This window comes from Culex quinquefasciatus, chromosome 3 (genome assembly GCF_015732765.1).
Source record: "Culex quinquefasciatus strain JHB chromosome 3, VPISU_Cqui_1.0_pri_paternal, whole genome shotgun sequence".
Lineage (NCBI taxonomy): Eukaryota > Metazoa > Arthropoda > Insecta > Diptera > Culicidae > Culex > Culex quinquefasciatus.
In genome coordinates this window covers 177,954,392-177,970,428 of record NC_051863.1, presented here as the reverse complement: position 1 = coordinate 177,970,428, position 16,037 = coordinate 177,954,392, and the positions used below count along the sequence as shown (strand labels likewise).

The window sequence follows — 16,037 nt, the reverse complement described above, 5'->3', positions numbered from 1 at the left end:
CCGGAACGCTCATCCACCTGACGACATTTGCCCGAGAGAAAGTGGGAGTAGTCAAGAAGGTTCCGGAGAACTCGGCCCCGTATGGAGGACATATTCCACTGGTGCCGCGAGGGCAACTCGATTCAGGTGCGGCTCTGGCTGGACGATACCGAGCATGACATGAACCAAGGGTAAGCTGGGGCCACGCGACGGAAGTAAACATCAAGTGGATGACCTCGCGCTACCATAAATGGAAGAAATTTGGGAAAGCGAATGAATTTGAGTGAAAACTGGAAATCAGTTAGATTTCTCAAGAAGTTTAGTGATTTCATCGAAATCAGTAGAAAAAATTTGCGTTTGTTCAGAATTCCTCAAATCGCATAATGGGCCGATTGTTGACAGTCAAGTATGTGGGCATCGATGACGTCATCGATGCGGTTTGTTTACATGCGGGTCGTGGTGCCACTGTTTACTACACCCCCGTCGTTTGAAGGAATTTATGAATGAAGCGTCGCGTAATCAACACAAGATGTTTATTTCTGTAACTTGGATGCGTTTTCTCGAATCGCTAACCACTCGAATTCCGTTCTAGTGATGATCATGGCTTTAGTCCGCTGCACTGGTGCGCTAAGGAGGGCCACACGAAGTTGGTGGAGATGCTACTGCATCGTGGTGCCCGGGTTAACGCAACCAACATGGGTGACGATATTCCGTTGCATCTGGCCGCGGCCCACGGGCATTTGGAGATTGTGCAGATGGTGAGTAGGCACCCCCCTTACGACTGTGTTTGGAAAGCGATTTCACTGGATACACTTCTAGCTCGTTCGCCACCGGTCGGACGTGAACGCGGCCAACGAGCACGGTAATACGCCGCTGCACTATGCCTGCTTCTGGGGCTATCAACCGATCGCGGAGGAGCTGGTCAGCAACGGTGCTCTGGTCTCGCTGGCCAACAAGGACGGGGACACCCCGCTGGACAAGGCCAAGGCGTCGGTCGCCACTCGGCTGCACAATCTGGCGGTGGAAAGTGGTCAGGAGCTGAAGAAGATCAGCTTCAAGGATCAGAGCTGGCTGGGTATGAAGACTCGGTCGCGGGATGCGACGTTGTCGCGGTTCAAGGGAATCAACATCCAGGACTTGATGCTGCACACCAAGTTGGCGATTACGCCGGGAGGCGAGACGTGGCGCGGTAGATGGCAGAATAACGACATTGTGGCGAAGATCTTGGCGATTCGCGAGTGCAACGCGCGGGTTAGTCGCGATTTTAACGAGGAATTTCCCAAGTTGCGAATCTTTTCGCATCCGAACATTTTGCCGGTGATTGGAGCTTGCAACGCCCCACCGAGGTTGATCGTCATTAGCCAGTACATGCCGCGGGGATCGCTTTATGACTTGTTGCATGGTGCCGCCGGAATCGTTGTCGATACGGCTCAGGCCGTCCGGTTCGCGCTGGATATTGCTCGCGGTATGGCGTATCTGCATTCGCTGGAGAGGATCATCCCGGAGTATCACCTGAACAGCTTCCACGTCATGGTGAGTTCCAAAACATGTTTTAGATCATAGAAAATTTTCATGCTAAAAGAGATAACCCCTTCAAGATCGACGACGACCTGACGGCCCGTGTCAACATGGCGGACGCCAAGTTCTCCTTCCAGGAGCGTGGCCGCTCGTACCAGCCGGCCTGGATGAGTCCGGAGATGTTGCAGAAGAAGCGCAGCGAACGCAACTGGGAGGCGTGCGACATGTGGAGCTTTGCCATTTGCATCTGGGAGTTGGCCACGCGGGAGGTTCCGTTTGCCGAGCTGTCCCCGATGGAGGCCGGCATGCGGATCGCCACCGAGGGGCTTCGGGTGACGATTCCGCCGGGTACGTCACCGCACCTGACGAAGCTGATTAGGATTTGCATGAACGAAGACCCCGGCAAGCGTCCCAAGTTTGACATGATTGTGCCGATTCTGGAGAAGATGAAGCGCTGAGCGTTGTCCGGGATGTGTTCAAAATGTGCCTTCAAGTGTTTAACCCTTCGTGGTTTATTTATTTTTCCTTTTAACAGTCCTGAAAATAATGATGATTTACTCTGCCAAAAAGTAACAGTGTGCTGAATATTTAACATATTTTTTGACTAAGCATGTCGAATTATAACAAGTGTTTTAAGTTTGTTGGCACCCCCACAGAAACCAAGTAATCAAACGAAATCGATGTGTCTTACGAGGAGATAGTATTAGAACATGTGTGTAGGGACAGACGAATTGAAAATTCACAATTAACTGGACTTAATCAAAAACGTTGTAGTTGCATGTGCGTACACAACTAACGATTTTAAAATGATTGTAGGAGATTTATTTTAATAAACGTTTATTGACGATAACAGGTAAAGAGGAATTTAATTTTGTTCTTCGAACCCATCGATTTTCCTCCCCGTTACAGAAAAGGTTCAAGTCTCGTGGTCTGCCATTACATCATTATCAGCGACACAAACTGTGTGTGGCCCATATCGCGATGCACTTCTCGTTCGTCCATGACCCGCTGCAACACTGTTTCAATTTCCTCATTTTTATCGCTCACCCACACTATCGCGCGCCCCCTTTTCTTCTCCCGCTCTACAACTATAAATATGAAATAAAATAAGGACCTGCCCCCCTGCTCCACCTTTTCCCACGCGGCCTCGAGGAAGCTTGCAGTATAGGAAAAGGGGTGAACATTCAACCTCAACCTCATTCAAGGATGTTTCGGAGCACTGGAGTAGTGGAGCAAATCAATTTCTGCGATGAGAAAGAGAAGGAGAGATTGTACAGCAGAGAGTGGGAGAGAGTTCTCCTGAACGAGGTTCGCCTGACTTTTACTCTGCGAATAGAATTGTGTTAGTTTGCCGGTTTTTGACGGTGTTTGTTATTTTTGTATCTTTGAAAAACAAAATTCTATATATATCAGAATTTTTCTTGCATCGTTTGTGTATCAACATATCTTGTTTTGTTTTGTGTTTTTTTTTAAATGAATATTTTCTTTTTCATATTTTCTCAGATATCTTTTTTCCTGATAAAATTTAATTTTTACTTTTTAAATTGCAACAAAATGCGTTTAGACACAGTTAGGCACAAGACAAAATTACTACACACACACACAAACAGACGAGACAGATTCAGTCGCCAGCCAGCGACAAGTTAAGACGTGTTTTGCTCGTGTTGTCATCTCGCGTGCTTGGAAATTTTTGACAGATGGAGGTGGAGGAATCCTCCGAGGAGGAAGATTTTCATCCCGTCCGCGGGAATCGGAAGCGGAAGAAGTCCAGCGAGGTCACTGGAATCGGCATCGAAGGAGAAAAAGTTGAGAAGACCCTGCTCAACAACAACAAGTTCAGCCCGCTAGCGGATAACAAAAACAACAACAATGCCAGCCCATCAGGAGGAGGGGACGCCTCGGCGGTTCCACCACCCGGCCAGTCGGCAGGTAAACAAAAGCAACCACCTTTGGTGGTGAAGAACACCACGGATTTTTACAAGCTCGTGGCGATAGTGGAAAGTTGTAAATTAGGTTTCAAACCGATTTACAAACTAACCCGATTTGGAACCAAGGTGACCTGCTTCTCTGTCAAAGGTTATGACAAGTTGCAAGAGCTACTCAAGAAGAAGAAAGTGGAATTCTACACCCACGATCGGCGGAGCGAACGAAATCATCGGGTGGTTCTTCGTGGTTTTCCTGATGAACTGAAACCGGACGAGGTCAAGTACCTTCTGAAGAGGGATCTCAAGCTGGACGCGCTGGAGGTGCATGCCATCAAGCGGAAGGAAAAGTACACCGTGGACGAAACTCCGTACATTGTGGTCTTCCCCAAGGGATACACCAATCTGAAGAAGCTCTCTGCAATGAAGGTTGTGGCAAGCACTATCATCCGGTGGGAGGCCTACCGGAACAAGCGGCCGAACGTGACCCAGTGCAGGAACTGCTTGCAGCTGGGTCATGGAACCAGGAACTGTCACCTGAAAGGGAGGTGCAACAACTGTGGGGGCCCTTACAAGACGGACGAGTGCAAAGTCCAAGAAGCCGAGCCGAAGCGGTATGCCAACTGCTCTGGAGCCCACGAAGCCACGGACCGCAGCTGCCCTAAGCGTGCGGACTTCATCCGGAGGCGCCAGCAGGCGTCGAAACCGTAACCGCCGGCAAGGAAGGCGGAGAAGCAGAGTCCAGCAGTTCCGGCGTTTACGCCGGCGGAGTTCCCTCCGCTGCCGGGCGCAGTTCCGGACGGAAAATCCAAGGATCGCCCTCGTCCCGCAGGAAGCAGCCAAGGTGGCCCCGAGACGGTGGAGCCACGGAGAAGGAAGCCGGGGAGGTACTCTACAGTTCGGCTGAGCTGTGGGGATTTTCTCCGAGTACATCGGCAGGTTCAAGACCTGCAAGACCCGCTTGGACCAAGTAACCCTCGTCAGTTACATGATCTCCAAGTATGGAATTTAAGGAGTTTTTTTTGTTATTATATATTGTTTGACTGATCCTCGGTCCCAACCTGGTCACAGCACCTAAAAGGACCTCATAAAAATAAGTTAAGAAAAAAAAAATTTGCTTAAGATTTCTTCATTATGATGAAAGGGGGATCATGTTACCCCTTACATTATAAAAATGCCGATTTAAAATATTTTTTTAAGCACTTGGCATGAGTCGAAGAGTTTATCTGATGAAATAACCATATCTGCCAAACATAGTTGAATGTTTAAGCTTTCAATTCATGCAAAAAGTTCATAGTTATGTGCGATACAAAAAAGGGTCAAGTCTCTCCACTCTCCCCTACAGGTATGCGATAATAACTTTTATTTTTTCTTCAGCAGAGCTATGAGGATTTTTGTTTTAAAAAATGGAGGCTGGTATAATCTTGCTGTTTGTTGATAAGATATTTATGAAACCGGGGCACTTCATCTTGTAAATTTTTTTAAAATTTAGCATACTAAATGTCAAATCTGTGTTTTTTTGAATGAATTTACACAACAAATATTTCTTTTGTAGGCTGGAGTCAATCTCCAATAAATGAATAAATGTACGTGCCCAGAAGTAAAACCACAGTCGACAGTAATTTTTAAGTTTCAAACACTCGATGAATAAGCTTCAAATTGTTCATCCAATTGGAATTGAGCGAGCGTGGTTTCGGGCTTGCTGGCTCATTCGCAACATTGGTAATATTTAATGGATACTCACTACAATTAACCACAAAAAAGAGTCTCGCCGTTGCTCTTTGCGAGGCAAGGCCTGCTTCGATCGTGTTTGGCCTGCGTCGTTGTTTCGCGCGGAAGAAAAAGAAGAAAAAAGTGTATTTGAAAGAAGCTGGCCAGTCTCGCCGTTGCTCTTTGCGAGGCAAGGCCTGCTTCGATCGTGTTTGGCCTGCGTCGTTGTTTCGCGCGGAAGAAAAAGAAGAAAAAAGTGTATTTGAAAGAAGCTGGCCAGTCTCGCCGTTGCTCTTTGCGAGGCAAGGCCTGCTTCGATCGTGTTTGGCCGGCGTCGTTGTTTCCACGGGATATTTATATTTATATTTTTCACAGCTTCCTTACATTAACTGCTAACATGTATCTATTCACTATATGATTTATTTATATTTTTCTAAGCCTCTATCATACTATTTTCCCATAAAATATACATTTAAATTGCATGAACTAACGATGCTTTAAAAAACAGCAATGGATCGATCTGGAGCATTTGTTTTAAAATTATTGCTATTTTTTACAGCTTCCTGGAATTAATTTCAATTTAGCTGTTGATATGTAAATTTATTTGAATGTTCAAATTATTTTTTTTTTTCGTATTGCTTTCCTTTATATCCTCATTTCCTCATACCATATATGATCAAATTACATAAACTAACGACACTTACTAAAACAGCAAGGGAACCATCAGGAGCATTTGTATTTTAAATGATTATTTATTTACATGTTCATATTATTCCTTATCCTATACCTTTCCTGTAACATACCATCTCCTCATACCATATATCATCAAATTGCTTAAATTAACGAATCTTTCTAAAACAGCATGGGAACCATCTGGAGCATTTAGATTTTAATTTACTGCTATTTTTTACAGCTTCCTGGAATCATCTTGATTATATTTAAATTTATTTTATTTACCATATTTATAATATTTATTATTATTATTATTATTACAAAACTATATGCTTATTAGATAATACACTACAGACTAACATTTACACTTACAAACATCCAAATCATGTAATACATTACGCATTCAACCATTTTCATCGGCCCGATGAAATTGCTCTAACCCCATTCCAAACCTCCCAAAATATTCCGTTCACTTTTAAAAGTCGCATGGGTTCCCTGCACTTTTGCCACTAGTGAACAACAAAAACATCCTCCCAAATCCCCACGGGACTGTATGGGCGTAGCCTTGGAGCACAGTGTGGAAATTTCCGTTCTTAGATATTTTTGGTTGTACCGGGCAGCAATCAAATTGTCTAAGAATATTGAATTGACCATTGTGGCACCCCCTACAGCGTGGTGCAGACCCGTAATGCTATGCTATGCTATGCTATGCTACTCACTACAATTAACCACAAAAAAATAACAATATAAATCTGGAGTTTCGTAAAAAAATCGGTTTCATAATATTTTATTAATTAATTATTTATTTTTATTCAATTAAAATGATATAAATACACCAAATAAAAAAAATATGTTCATGCTTTCCCATTTTCTACCAAACACCCTCTGTTTAGAACGTCGTTCCCGAGGGTTGAGGAAAAACGATGTCAAGTGTGGGTGAGAGTTTTCCGCCGGCGTTTGGGGAAATTTTCTCACTTTCTCTTGGGCCCATGTCAACTAAAAGCTCTCTTTCTCTCTGATTACCATTTGCGTAGTGGTGAGTGCTGGCCTTCCTGACACCAGTCGAGGACATGCACATTTTCAGCAGCACAGCACGGAAGTTCGCGGTCGGTCGGACATCACTTCCGGGTATTCGGGACATTTTTGGTTTCAATCATTTTAGAGTGGATTAGTGGTTTTAATTTTGTGCAAAATTACTGCTTGTAAAAATGTGACGTGTTCATCTGCTTTGGAATATGTGTTGTGATTGAGCAATATTTTACACAAGGGAAAATTTCAATTTTATATACAGGGAAAGTGCATTCAATCTTAATGTAAATTAGGCCGGCCACCGGCGGCAATGGAACAGCTCGTGGTGTCCTCCAACATTTCCGACAGCTGCGAAAGGTAAGCGCGGACCAATTCCGGAAAATGGCCAATTCTTCCGGATCAGCGATTTCCCAGGATGACCTATTTTCAACGCAATTGCACAACTGCATAAAGGTGCACATAAACACACACACACAGACAACCGCACATGCTGTTGAACCCAATCAGCTGAAAATAGGTCAACGTTTTCTTTGTTCCGTGAGGTTGTGCAAAAATGTCCTTCTTTTCCAGCAGCAGCAGCACGAGCACCGGCAGCTCCGTGGCCATCGCGGAAATCAAGGAAGAACCGGTCACCGGAAGTGTGAAATGTGAGGCGATGCATTCCGCCATCGGAGAGGTTTCGTCCACCTGCAGTCTCGGCTCTCCGGAGGACCCCCACTCGGTGGCGGCTCGTGTGGGGACGTATGGGACCGGCGGATCGCCGGAATCGTCGAGCATCGATGAGCAGCTGAGGGGGGAAGGTAGGTGGAGAAGAAAGTTGTTTGTTATTTCAATTGGTGAAAATTCAGAAGCGATTTCTTGTTTTTAGAGAGACAAATTTTTTTCAGAGATTGTGAGATAATCGTATTGTCAAACTTACAATTTTGGTAGCAAATTTAATGGCACATGTCAGGCTGACATTTGACGTAAAAGTGCTAAACTTTTAAACGGATGGAGTGTTCCAACAAAATTATCTGTTTAACAAAACAACTCGCATTTTTTCATACTAGCCAATTCGGAATCAGGCTTCCAAAGAATTAAAAAAAACAATGATATATTTATTGAAAACTTTTCAATCTTCCGAAATGATTAATTTTGACCAATTTTTTTTTAAATTGAAAAGAAAATCTTTGCAAATATATACAGTCTAGACTCGATTATCCGATGTTCTTCCATTTTAGTCAACTTCGAATTGTTGAATGCTTATAAAATTTGAAAATGTATTTTTTTTTTATTTTGATTTTTTTAATGTTTTATCACCGCCACTTTGGCCGCCATCTTGAATTTAAAAATTTTAAATCACAAAAATGGCAAAAATGACGGCGCAAGACCAACTCGAGAGGAAGTATGAACTTTGGGATCCCTAGAAACACGTGCACCTTGAATTTTTCAAAAATATTTCGATAGGTCCGAATGATTTTTCTCCAAAATTTGTATAGAGAATTAGGGTGATACATCTTCAATGATAATTATGTCTATTGTTGATAAATCATCATAATTTGGGGGTCCAAACCCAAAATAGTAATTTTTAATCGATTTAGAATAGTATTTTATTTGAGTATTATATTAAATAACAACTTTATTCAAAACTTTTTAATACATTTGAAATTGTATATACACTCTGAATGTCGATATATTACCATAGAATTAGTGCGTCCGTCCTGAGATTTCCCCGGATTTTTTTATTTTAATATTTTTATTTATAATTCGGAATTCCCGAAATTGAAAAGATTATGAAACTTCAGATGAATTTTAAGTGTAGATGAATTAACGTTTAAAATCTACATTTGATTGGCAGATATCAGCATTAATTTGGCTTATCAATATTTTTTTAAATTTTTGTTTACAGATCCGCAAAAGGCCTAGAATTATTTACGTATATTTATGTTTTCAAACAAAAAAAAAACTTTTTAAATTATTTTTCATCAAACACAGGCACCAGAACAAATGTACCGTCATCTGAGGCGAATCGGGACTACAGTCTGAGTGCACGTTTTAGACCAGTTATATGCTTCAAATGTGAAAATGGATGTACACATTTTGTTGCTCTGATTCTGGCCACTCAAAAATATCAAAATAATAGGCTGCAACATTTTTAAAACAGCTGTCTCAATTCGCCCCATGTGTCCCGATTCACCCCAGATGACGGTGATGAATTGAGACAGATTTTTAAGCCTTTTTTAGCGCACCGATTTCCAAATTTATTGCTCAAAAATCTCCTGTGCCTATTCAGTTTCTAGTCCCGATTTACCCCAGTTGGCAGTAGAAATATAAAGCTTATTTGTAAATATGTTTGATATAAAACAACAAATTCATAACATATTTAAAATTTACATTGACTGGTATCATTTAATTTGCTGTCGCTTCGTGCTTCGGACATTTTCAAAGACATTTTTTCAAGTTTTTCTAGTCATGTCATATAAAAAATGTTCCTCATCCACCATTATGTGGTTGAGGGGGTTTGCGTAAAGTCGATTTTTGCCGTTTTCGTCATTTTGCCATTTTTGCGTGTGGTGCGTCAAAAACCCCAGGTTTTATTTTTTTCAAATCGTAACTTCACCGTTTTTTGATATGTTATGTAAAATTTTCCGAGGAATCAGGTAAAAATATTTTCAGGCATAACCTCTTTGGTCCCCAAACCTTCAAAACAGCATTTTAGGTTTTCATACGACCTTTTCAAATGTTAAGCTAGATCTTTGAAACTTCTTACTATTTTTCCCAAATATCCAATCTAATCACCTTTTTTTGCCTCTAAGACAGCTAAAATCGGATTGAATGGCGCAGAGGCATGATTTTTTAAAAAGTGGTTTTTGCGAAAAATGAAGAAAATGGCTATTTTCCGGACCACCCTAACACGGCGTAGGTCACCCTAATGGCCAAACAAAAAAATACCGGTCTAACTATTTTGGCCATGGAACCCCCAAAATTTTTGTTTGCGAATCATGCTGTTTTCGTGGGGAATTCCTGTATTTAGATATTTCAATTTTCGAGTGATTTTGTAGCCTTTACTAAGTGAGGAAGGCAAAACCATAGGAAAGAAATATATTTATAAAAGACATAGGAGTTTAAAATTGAAGTTTATTTCAAATCCAAAGCCCTATACACAAAAATACAAAAAAAATACATTTTCAATTTCTTAATATAATTTCTCAATATGAAAACTGTATTGCTTGCTCAAATTGAAGTGTAGATTAAACCCAATTAATATTATTGAGCTTATTCTAAGATTTTATGCTTGAAAAACATACAAAATATAATGAAAACATTGATTTTAAGACTGTTTCAAATATTTCCCGGGATCCCGGGAATTCCCGGGAATCCAATAATATTTTTCCCGTTTCCCGGGAAATTAAAAACCCGGGAAAATTGGACGCCCTACATAGAATTGTCAATTTCAAACTTACTTCTTACTAAGCTGTTCTAAAAACGTGAACTATTTACGTGAATTTAACTATTTATTTTAATTTTATAACATTACATAAGGTAGAGCTGTTATCTGTATACAAAACCAAAAGCCGTCATAAATTTAATTACACCGCATTTGCTAAATAAAGATTTATTTATCTTTTTTCCCCAAATTCTCCTGCCTTCAACCAAATTTCTCCACACATCCCACCACTGATTAACATTCTCCATTTGTTTTGTTCCTTTTTCTTGTTCTCGCAAACATGCTCTGGAAAGCAAAAAAAAGATGGTAAAATCCCGTTAAATCACTTTGTTTCGATCTCCAACCTTTTATTCTCTCTCTCTCATTTCTTCCTTCTTTTCAATCTGAGCCGTCATTTACGACTTTGACGCTGACGACGATCTTAAGATTTTTCCGCGAAACCGCGCGCGCAGTCGTTCCATTTGTTGCTGACTGCAGAACTGTTATCACGAAGTCCAAAGGGTCGTGTGCGTTTGTGGTTTTTTTTTTTTCGGAGGTCTCCAAATGTGGCGACCTGAGCCGTTGGGGCCGTTGAACCGTGCGGTCATGGCGAAGAAAGTGTTCCAAAGTTTAATATACAGTATGCTCCATATGTGGTGGTGGTGCTAGCGGTTCAATGACATTTTCCCACGGCTTTTTGCTCCGTTTTGCGCCATTACCGGTTTTGCATTTTACTTTTTTGCTGGGCATGTAAGGGTAGGGTGACAAACATGACGTAAAATTTACAAATATGTTGGATTTTATCAATTCGTTTTCATGAGAATTGGAATTTGAATCTGTCACAAAAATTCCGAAATTATTTTTTCATTTAAAATTGTATCACATTTGGCGTGCTGTGGTCAGTTCGTTCTTCCAAGCAATGTGCTTTACTTATCAGTCGGTGTTGCCATGCTGCATGGGACCAATTGAACTTCTATTCCAATTTTGAGCCCGATCGGACAACTTTTTTTTTCGAGTCATGCTGCTTTCGTGGGGAATTGATGTGTAAAAATCGGTATCGGTGGAGTTGGATCTTTTTGGGGAAACAGGAGTCGGAGTCGGCTAGAATTGGAAAGTTGGAGTTGGAGTCGTTTGCATTTTTTTGCAATATAACCCTGCATCCTGCATTTTAATTCGAAATATATCTAATTATTTGTCAAACAAAATATTTTTCATGACACTGGAAAATTTCAGTGGAAATAGAAGTCTTATCAACACAAAACAATCTAAAATGCCTTTTTCTGCATTGATGATCATATTTAGCTTATTTTGGATCTTTTAAACATATTTTTAACTTTTATTAAATTACAATGTTCAGCAACGCAAAAAAAAAAAATCCCGCAAAAAAAATTTTCGTCAATATTTTAAACTGAATTCGAAGCACGAATCAAAAGTTTTCTTATTTCACTGTGTGTTTTTTAGAACAAACTAATGATAAAAAATTAAGTATGTTTGGTATTTGGCACCGTGCAAGAAGGGCTCTTTCCCGACATTTTGTGACATTTGACCAATATTTGACCTCCAATCAAAAAAAAATCGAACCAAACATAGGGGAGATGGGGGTAAGACGGCCACCCTAAGGGAGAAGGCTAATAAAATTTACACAACAGATTATTTTGATCTCAAATTACGTACATATTGTTCTACTACTAGTCCATTATAGAAATGACATAAATTAGTTGGTCTAAAAACCAATTTTCAATACTTTTCAGCAATTTTAAAAAATTAATTGAAATCGTATATTTATGAAATACGCGGGGTAAGACGGCCACCCATGTGGGGTAAGACGGCCAATGCTATAAATTAACTTAATAACATTGCTAAATCCACCCAAACACCTACATGGTTCGTTCAACAGACTTCTCTGAACATCATAACTATTTTGGTTGAAAAAAATCAGGTTTCAAATGTGAAGAAAAATGCTGTTTAAAAAATTTCATATTTTGGTTCAGTGAATTTCATATTATTGCGACCACATTTTATGAAAAACTATGAATTTTTACTACAAAACAAACACAATTTGATACAAAAAAAATTAGTTTGTGTATTTCGATTAGAATAAGATTATGTAAACAATATTAAATTAGCGATTTTAATGAAAAGTTTGATAGGATTTCATACTATTCAACGAGTTTTGCTATATCACAGTAAAGAATGTTGTCGGAACGGTAGTTAACAGCATTTTGATTAAAAATGGATAGTTTTATTGAAAATGTTTTTCCTTCATCTACAAATATGTCTTAATAGTCAAAAACCGTCAAAAATATAACCTATATCAAATAAAATCTACAAATTACGGGTGGCCGTCTTACCCCCCCCCCCCCAGGAGGTGGCCGTCTTGCCCCCAAATAAATTATTTTTTTAAACATTTTTTGTAAACAGTTCATCGCATTTTTTGAACTTTTTCGAGGGACATAATCTAGGGAACACTTCAATTTAACATGAAAAAATATTTGAAGACAGAAAAACATATTGTTATTTAACAAAAATGCCTAAGTTGTAATTCATGAAAATTACATCCAGTTTCAAGTTAAAAAAATATTTGTTTATTTTGAGCTATTTTTATACTATTTCAAACTATATTTCTGGCAAAGGTTACTCCATATGCATTATTTAGCATGAGGAACAGTAGTGCTGAACATTTTAGTAATATTCATTAGTATACTTATTAAAACAGTGGGGTGGCCGTCTTACCCCGCCTGGCCGTCTTACCCCCAGCTCCCCTACCAGATTTCTAGCTTTCTTTGAAACTACCCAAAAATCCAAGCTGAAAACCCCGATAAGACCGAAAGTAAATCTTTTCTTTGTGCAATTTGTTATGAAATTACAGCAACACACTGCCCGGATACAAATTTTAGCATTAAACAATGCAAAACATAGATTATTTATTAATTAAACTGTTTATTACCCAATAGGCTCCAAAAATTATGTTTTCAATCCTCTGCCACATCACACTATTACATTTTAATAAATACATTTTAAAATCAATCACATTGTAGAGAACAGTTCCCTGAACAAATTCCATAAAAAAGTATCAGTTTTTGTTCAATATAAGCAGAGATATGCTCAATTTCCTGAAATAAATAGTGCCTTCTTCAAAATTTCTTAATTTAATTACCTTTCACATGATGGGCACTGCCTACTAAGATATTTTTGATGATGATAATATTTTATTGAAACATAAAAATTATAACAAGTTTTGACGAAATTCATGAAAATAATTCTATAGCATTCATTACAAAACTCAGTAGACAGTGCCCATCATGTGAAAGGTAATAAATTTAAGAAATTTTGGAGAAAAGCACTATTTATTTCAGGATTTTGGGCATAGCTCTGCTTATATGTATTGAACCAATACTGATACTTTTTTTTATGGAACTTGTTCAGAAAACTGTTTTCTACAATGTGATTTATTCTAAAAAGTTTCAATATCATTGAATATGTTACTAATGCATTAAATCTTGGAATAATAATGAAAAATAATCTAGAATAGGATTGCCATATAAACGGACAATGTAGAAAAATTTACAACGGCCTTAGGCATTTGAAAATCACTTCTAGCATGTTGCCGGTACAAACAAAGCTTAGACTGTTTAAATCTCTTTTACTTCCACATTTTATCTATGGTGATGCACTTTTTCTTAATGCTGCTGCTAACTCTATAAATAATTACGTGTTGCCTTAAACGCGTGCGTACGTTACATCTTTAATCTATCAAGATATGCTAGGGTTTCACACCTTCAGCATAATCTTCTTGGTTGTTCATTTAATAACTTTTATAAGCTTAGGTCCTGTCTTACTTTATTCAAAATTATAAATACCTCTACCCCTAGATATTTAGCAGAAAACTCCAAATTTCTCGCAGTATACGTACTAGAAATTACATAATACCACAGCACAGATCATCACATTACAATGAAAGCTTTTTGTTAGGGGCGTTGCTAATTGGAATCAACTTCCTGTCGTTATTAAAAATATTCGTTCTCCGATCGAGTTTCGAAAAGAATGCATAAATTGGTTGGGCATGAGAAATTAACAAGCGCTGGTAGTGATTAAGTTTGGCAAAGCCATTTAATAATAAGAAGTACTACACACTCTTGAACTCTGATTATAGTAATTTAAAAGGAGCAGTCCTTACTCTACATGTATAAATAAAGAATTGAATTGAAGTTTTAAAATGTAATGGTGTAATGTGGCAGAGGATTGAAAAAATATTTTTTGGAAGCTATTGGGTAATAAACAGCTTATTGAATAAATAATCTACGTTTTGCATTGTTTAATGCTAAAATTTGTATCCGGGCAGTGTGTTGCTGTAATTTCATGACAAATTGTACAAAGAAAAGATTTACTTTAGGTCTTATGGGGGTTTTCAGCTTGGATTTTTGGGTAGTTTCAAAGAAAGCTAGAAATCTGGTAAGTTTGGCTCGATTCTTTTTATTGGAGGTCAAATATTGGTCAAATATAGTTGATTAGAGTCCCCAAGGCATATTCATAAGAAATTTGAGTGATATCAACATGAATGCAACGATTTTCTATGATTTTTTTTCAACATATACCCCATAAAATTGAAAAATAATCTTCAAAAAAAAAGTTGTTCTAGACCCCCCGACAAAATATTTCGGTATACCCCGCAAAATGTCTTTCACGGTGCCAAATACCAGACATACCGAATTTTTTATCTTTGAGGTCTCGAAAAAATACACCGTGATTCTATATAAAATTTGTTTTACTGAAAATGCCTTCAAAATTGGAAATTTGATTTAATTAAGTTTCAAAAACACACAATTTTTATTATTTACTAACTTCGTTTACCTTCTCCTAGTGAAAAACTGAGCGAAGAATCCGAAAATTCATTCCGTTTTCCGTTTTGAAATCATGTTCATAGAGAAAATCATGACACTTTGAGAATATGAAAATAATGCTATTCATCAACGTTTTCTTATTATTCGTAAACTAACTTTATAAACTTTTCAAAATTTAATGAAAACTACTTCTAGAAGTACCTTGAACCTTTCTCAACCCCGGTCAGTATGATTCCATACAATTCCGTACGTATTTTATTTATACTCTTCATTTTGCGAAATAATCTCAAACCTATCAAAGTCACCCCGGCTATCAAAGTTACCCCGTTTTACGGTACATCAATTTTCCAGTTTTTAAACCTTTGCATGGCAATATCTTAACAACTAAGGGTCGTATCAACGAAGTTCAAAAAAGCAAACTATAGACAATTTTCTCAGCTTTTCAAAAATTTGTTTTTCAAAAGTGGGCAAACATGGACACTGATTTAAAAAAAATAACAGCTGCGATTATTTTCAAAAAAGTTACCTTAAAATGGCTTTAACTTGAAAACGGTGCACTTGACAAAGTTTAAACTAATGTTATTTTTGGTTGCAAATTCGATTTTACGTCGAAAAATGAAGTTGAACAATTATTGCGACCAATATTTCGATTTTTCTAAAAAATCAGTATTGTTTCAAAATTCATAACTCGGAAAATTTTCTTTTTGGCCGTTCTGGAAATTTCTGAAAAAAAAAGAATTTGATGTGCAACCTTGTGTGCAACACATATCAGAAAATGAAAAAAATAAATAAAAATAGAGTTTTTTTTTGCAAATCAAGGTTTAGTGACAAATAGTGAAATTAAAAATCACCAAAGCTTTTTTTTGATAAATACATGAGGTATCATTTTTTTCGATGTAGTCCTTATCCATACCTTTCATAAAAATTCAAAACATTTTTAAACAAGCCCAAACATGCTAA

General features: G+C 38.3%; 2 protein-coding genes across 3 annotated transcripts in view; both read left to right on the top strand.

The window, feature by feature from the left end:
• The first annotated feature begins 81 nt into the window (after nucleotides 1–81).
• LOC6050160 (integrin-linked protein kinase) lies at nucleotides 82–2,355 on the top strand. The gene is made up of 4 exons (XM_001866777.2): nucleotides 82–170; nucleotides 572–737; nucleotides 799–1,512; nucleotides 1,578–2,355. Exons 1-4 carry the CDS (start codon nucleotides 82–84, stop codon nucleotides 1,953–1,955), a joined length of 1,347 nt encoding a protein of 448 aa, XP_001866812.1. The 3' UTR covers nucleotides 1,956–2,355.
• Nucleotides 2,356–6,844: 4,489 nt separating this feature from the next.
• The window catches only part of LOC6050155 (ecdysone-induced protein 78C), an 84,397-nt gene continuing 75,204 nt past the window's right edge, over nucleotides 6,845–16,037 (top strand). Inside the window, exons 1-2 of one of the 2 annotated variants that reach the window (XM_038259699.1) lie at nucleotides 6,845–7,187; nucleotides 7,404–7,630. In XM_038259699.1, the coding sequence (XP_038115627.1) occupies nucleotides 7,141–7,187; nucleotides 7,404–7,630 (274 nt within the window). In that variant the 5' untranslated portion in view covers nucleotides 6,845–7,140. Of the gene's footprint in view, nucleotides 7,188–7,400; nucleotides 7,631–16,037 lie in introns of both variants that reach the window. The other variant, XM_038259698.1, reaches the window with a different exon arrangement.

Bases quoted from the DNA above. Each gene is read 5' to 3' on its own strand.
- LOC6050160 (XM_001866777.2), top strand. From the start codon at position 82: ATGGAGGACATATTCCACTGGTGCCGCGAGGGCAACTCGATTCAGGTG. The intron at 738-798 runs GTGAGTAGGCAC...ATACACTTCTAG, and splicing joins ATTTGGAGATTGTGCAGATG to CTCGTTCGCCACCGGTCGGA. The intron at 1,513-1,577 runs GTGAGTTCCAAA...AACCCCTTCAAG, and splicing joins TGAACAGCTTCCACGTCATG to ATCGACGACGACCTGACGGC.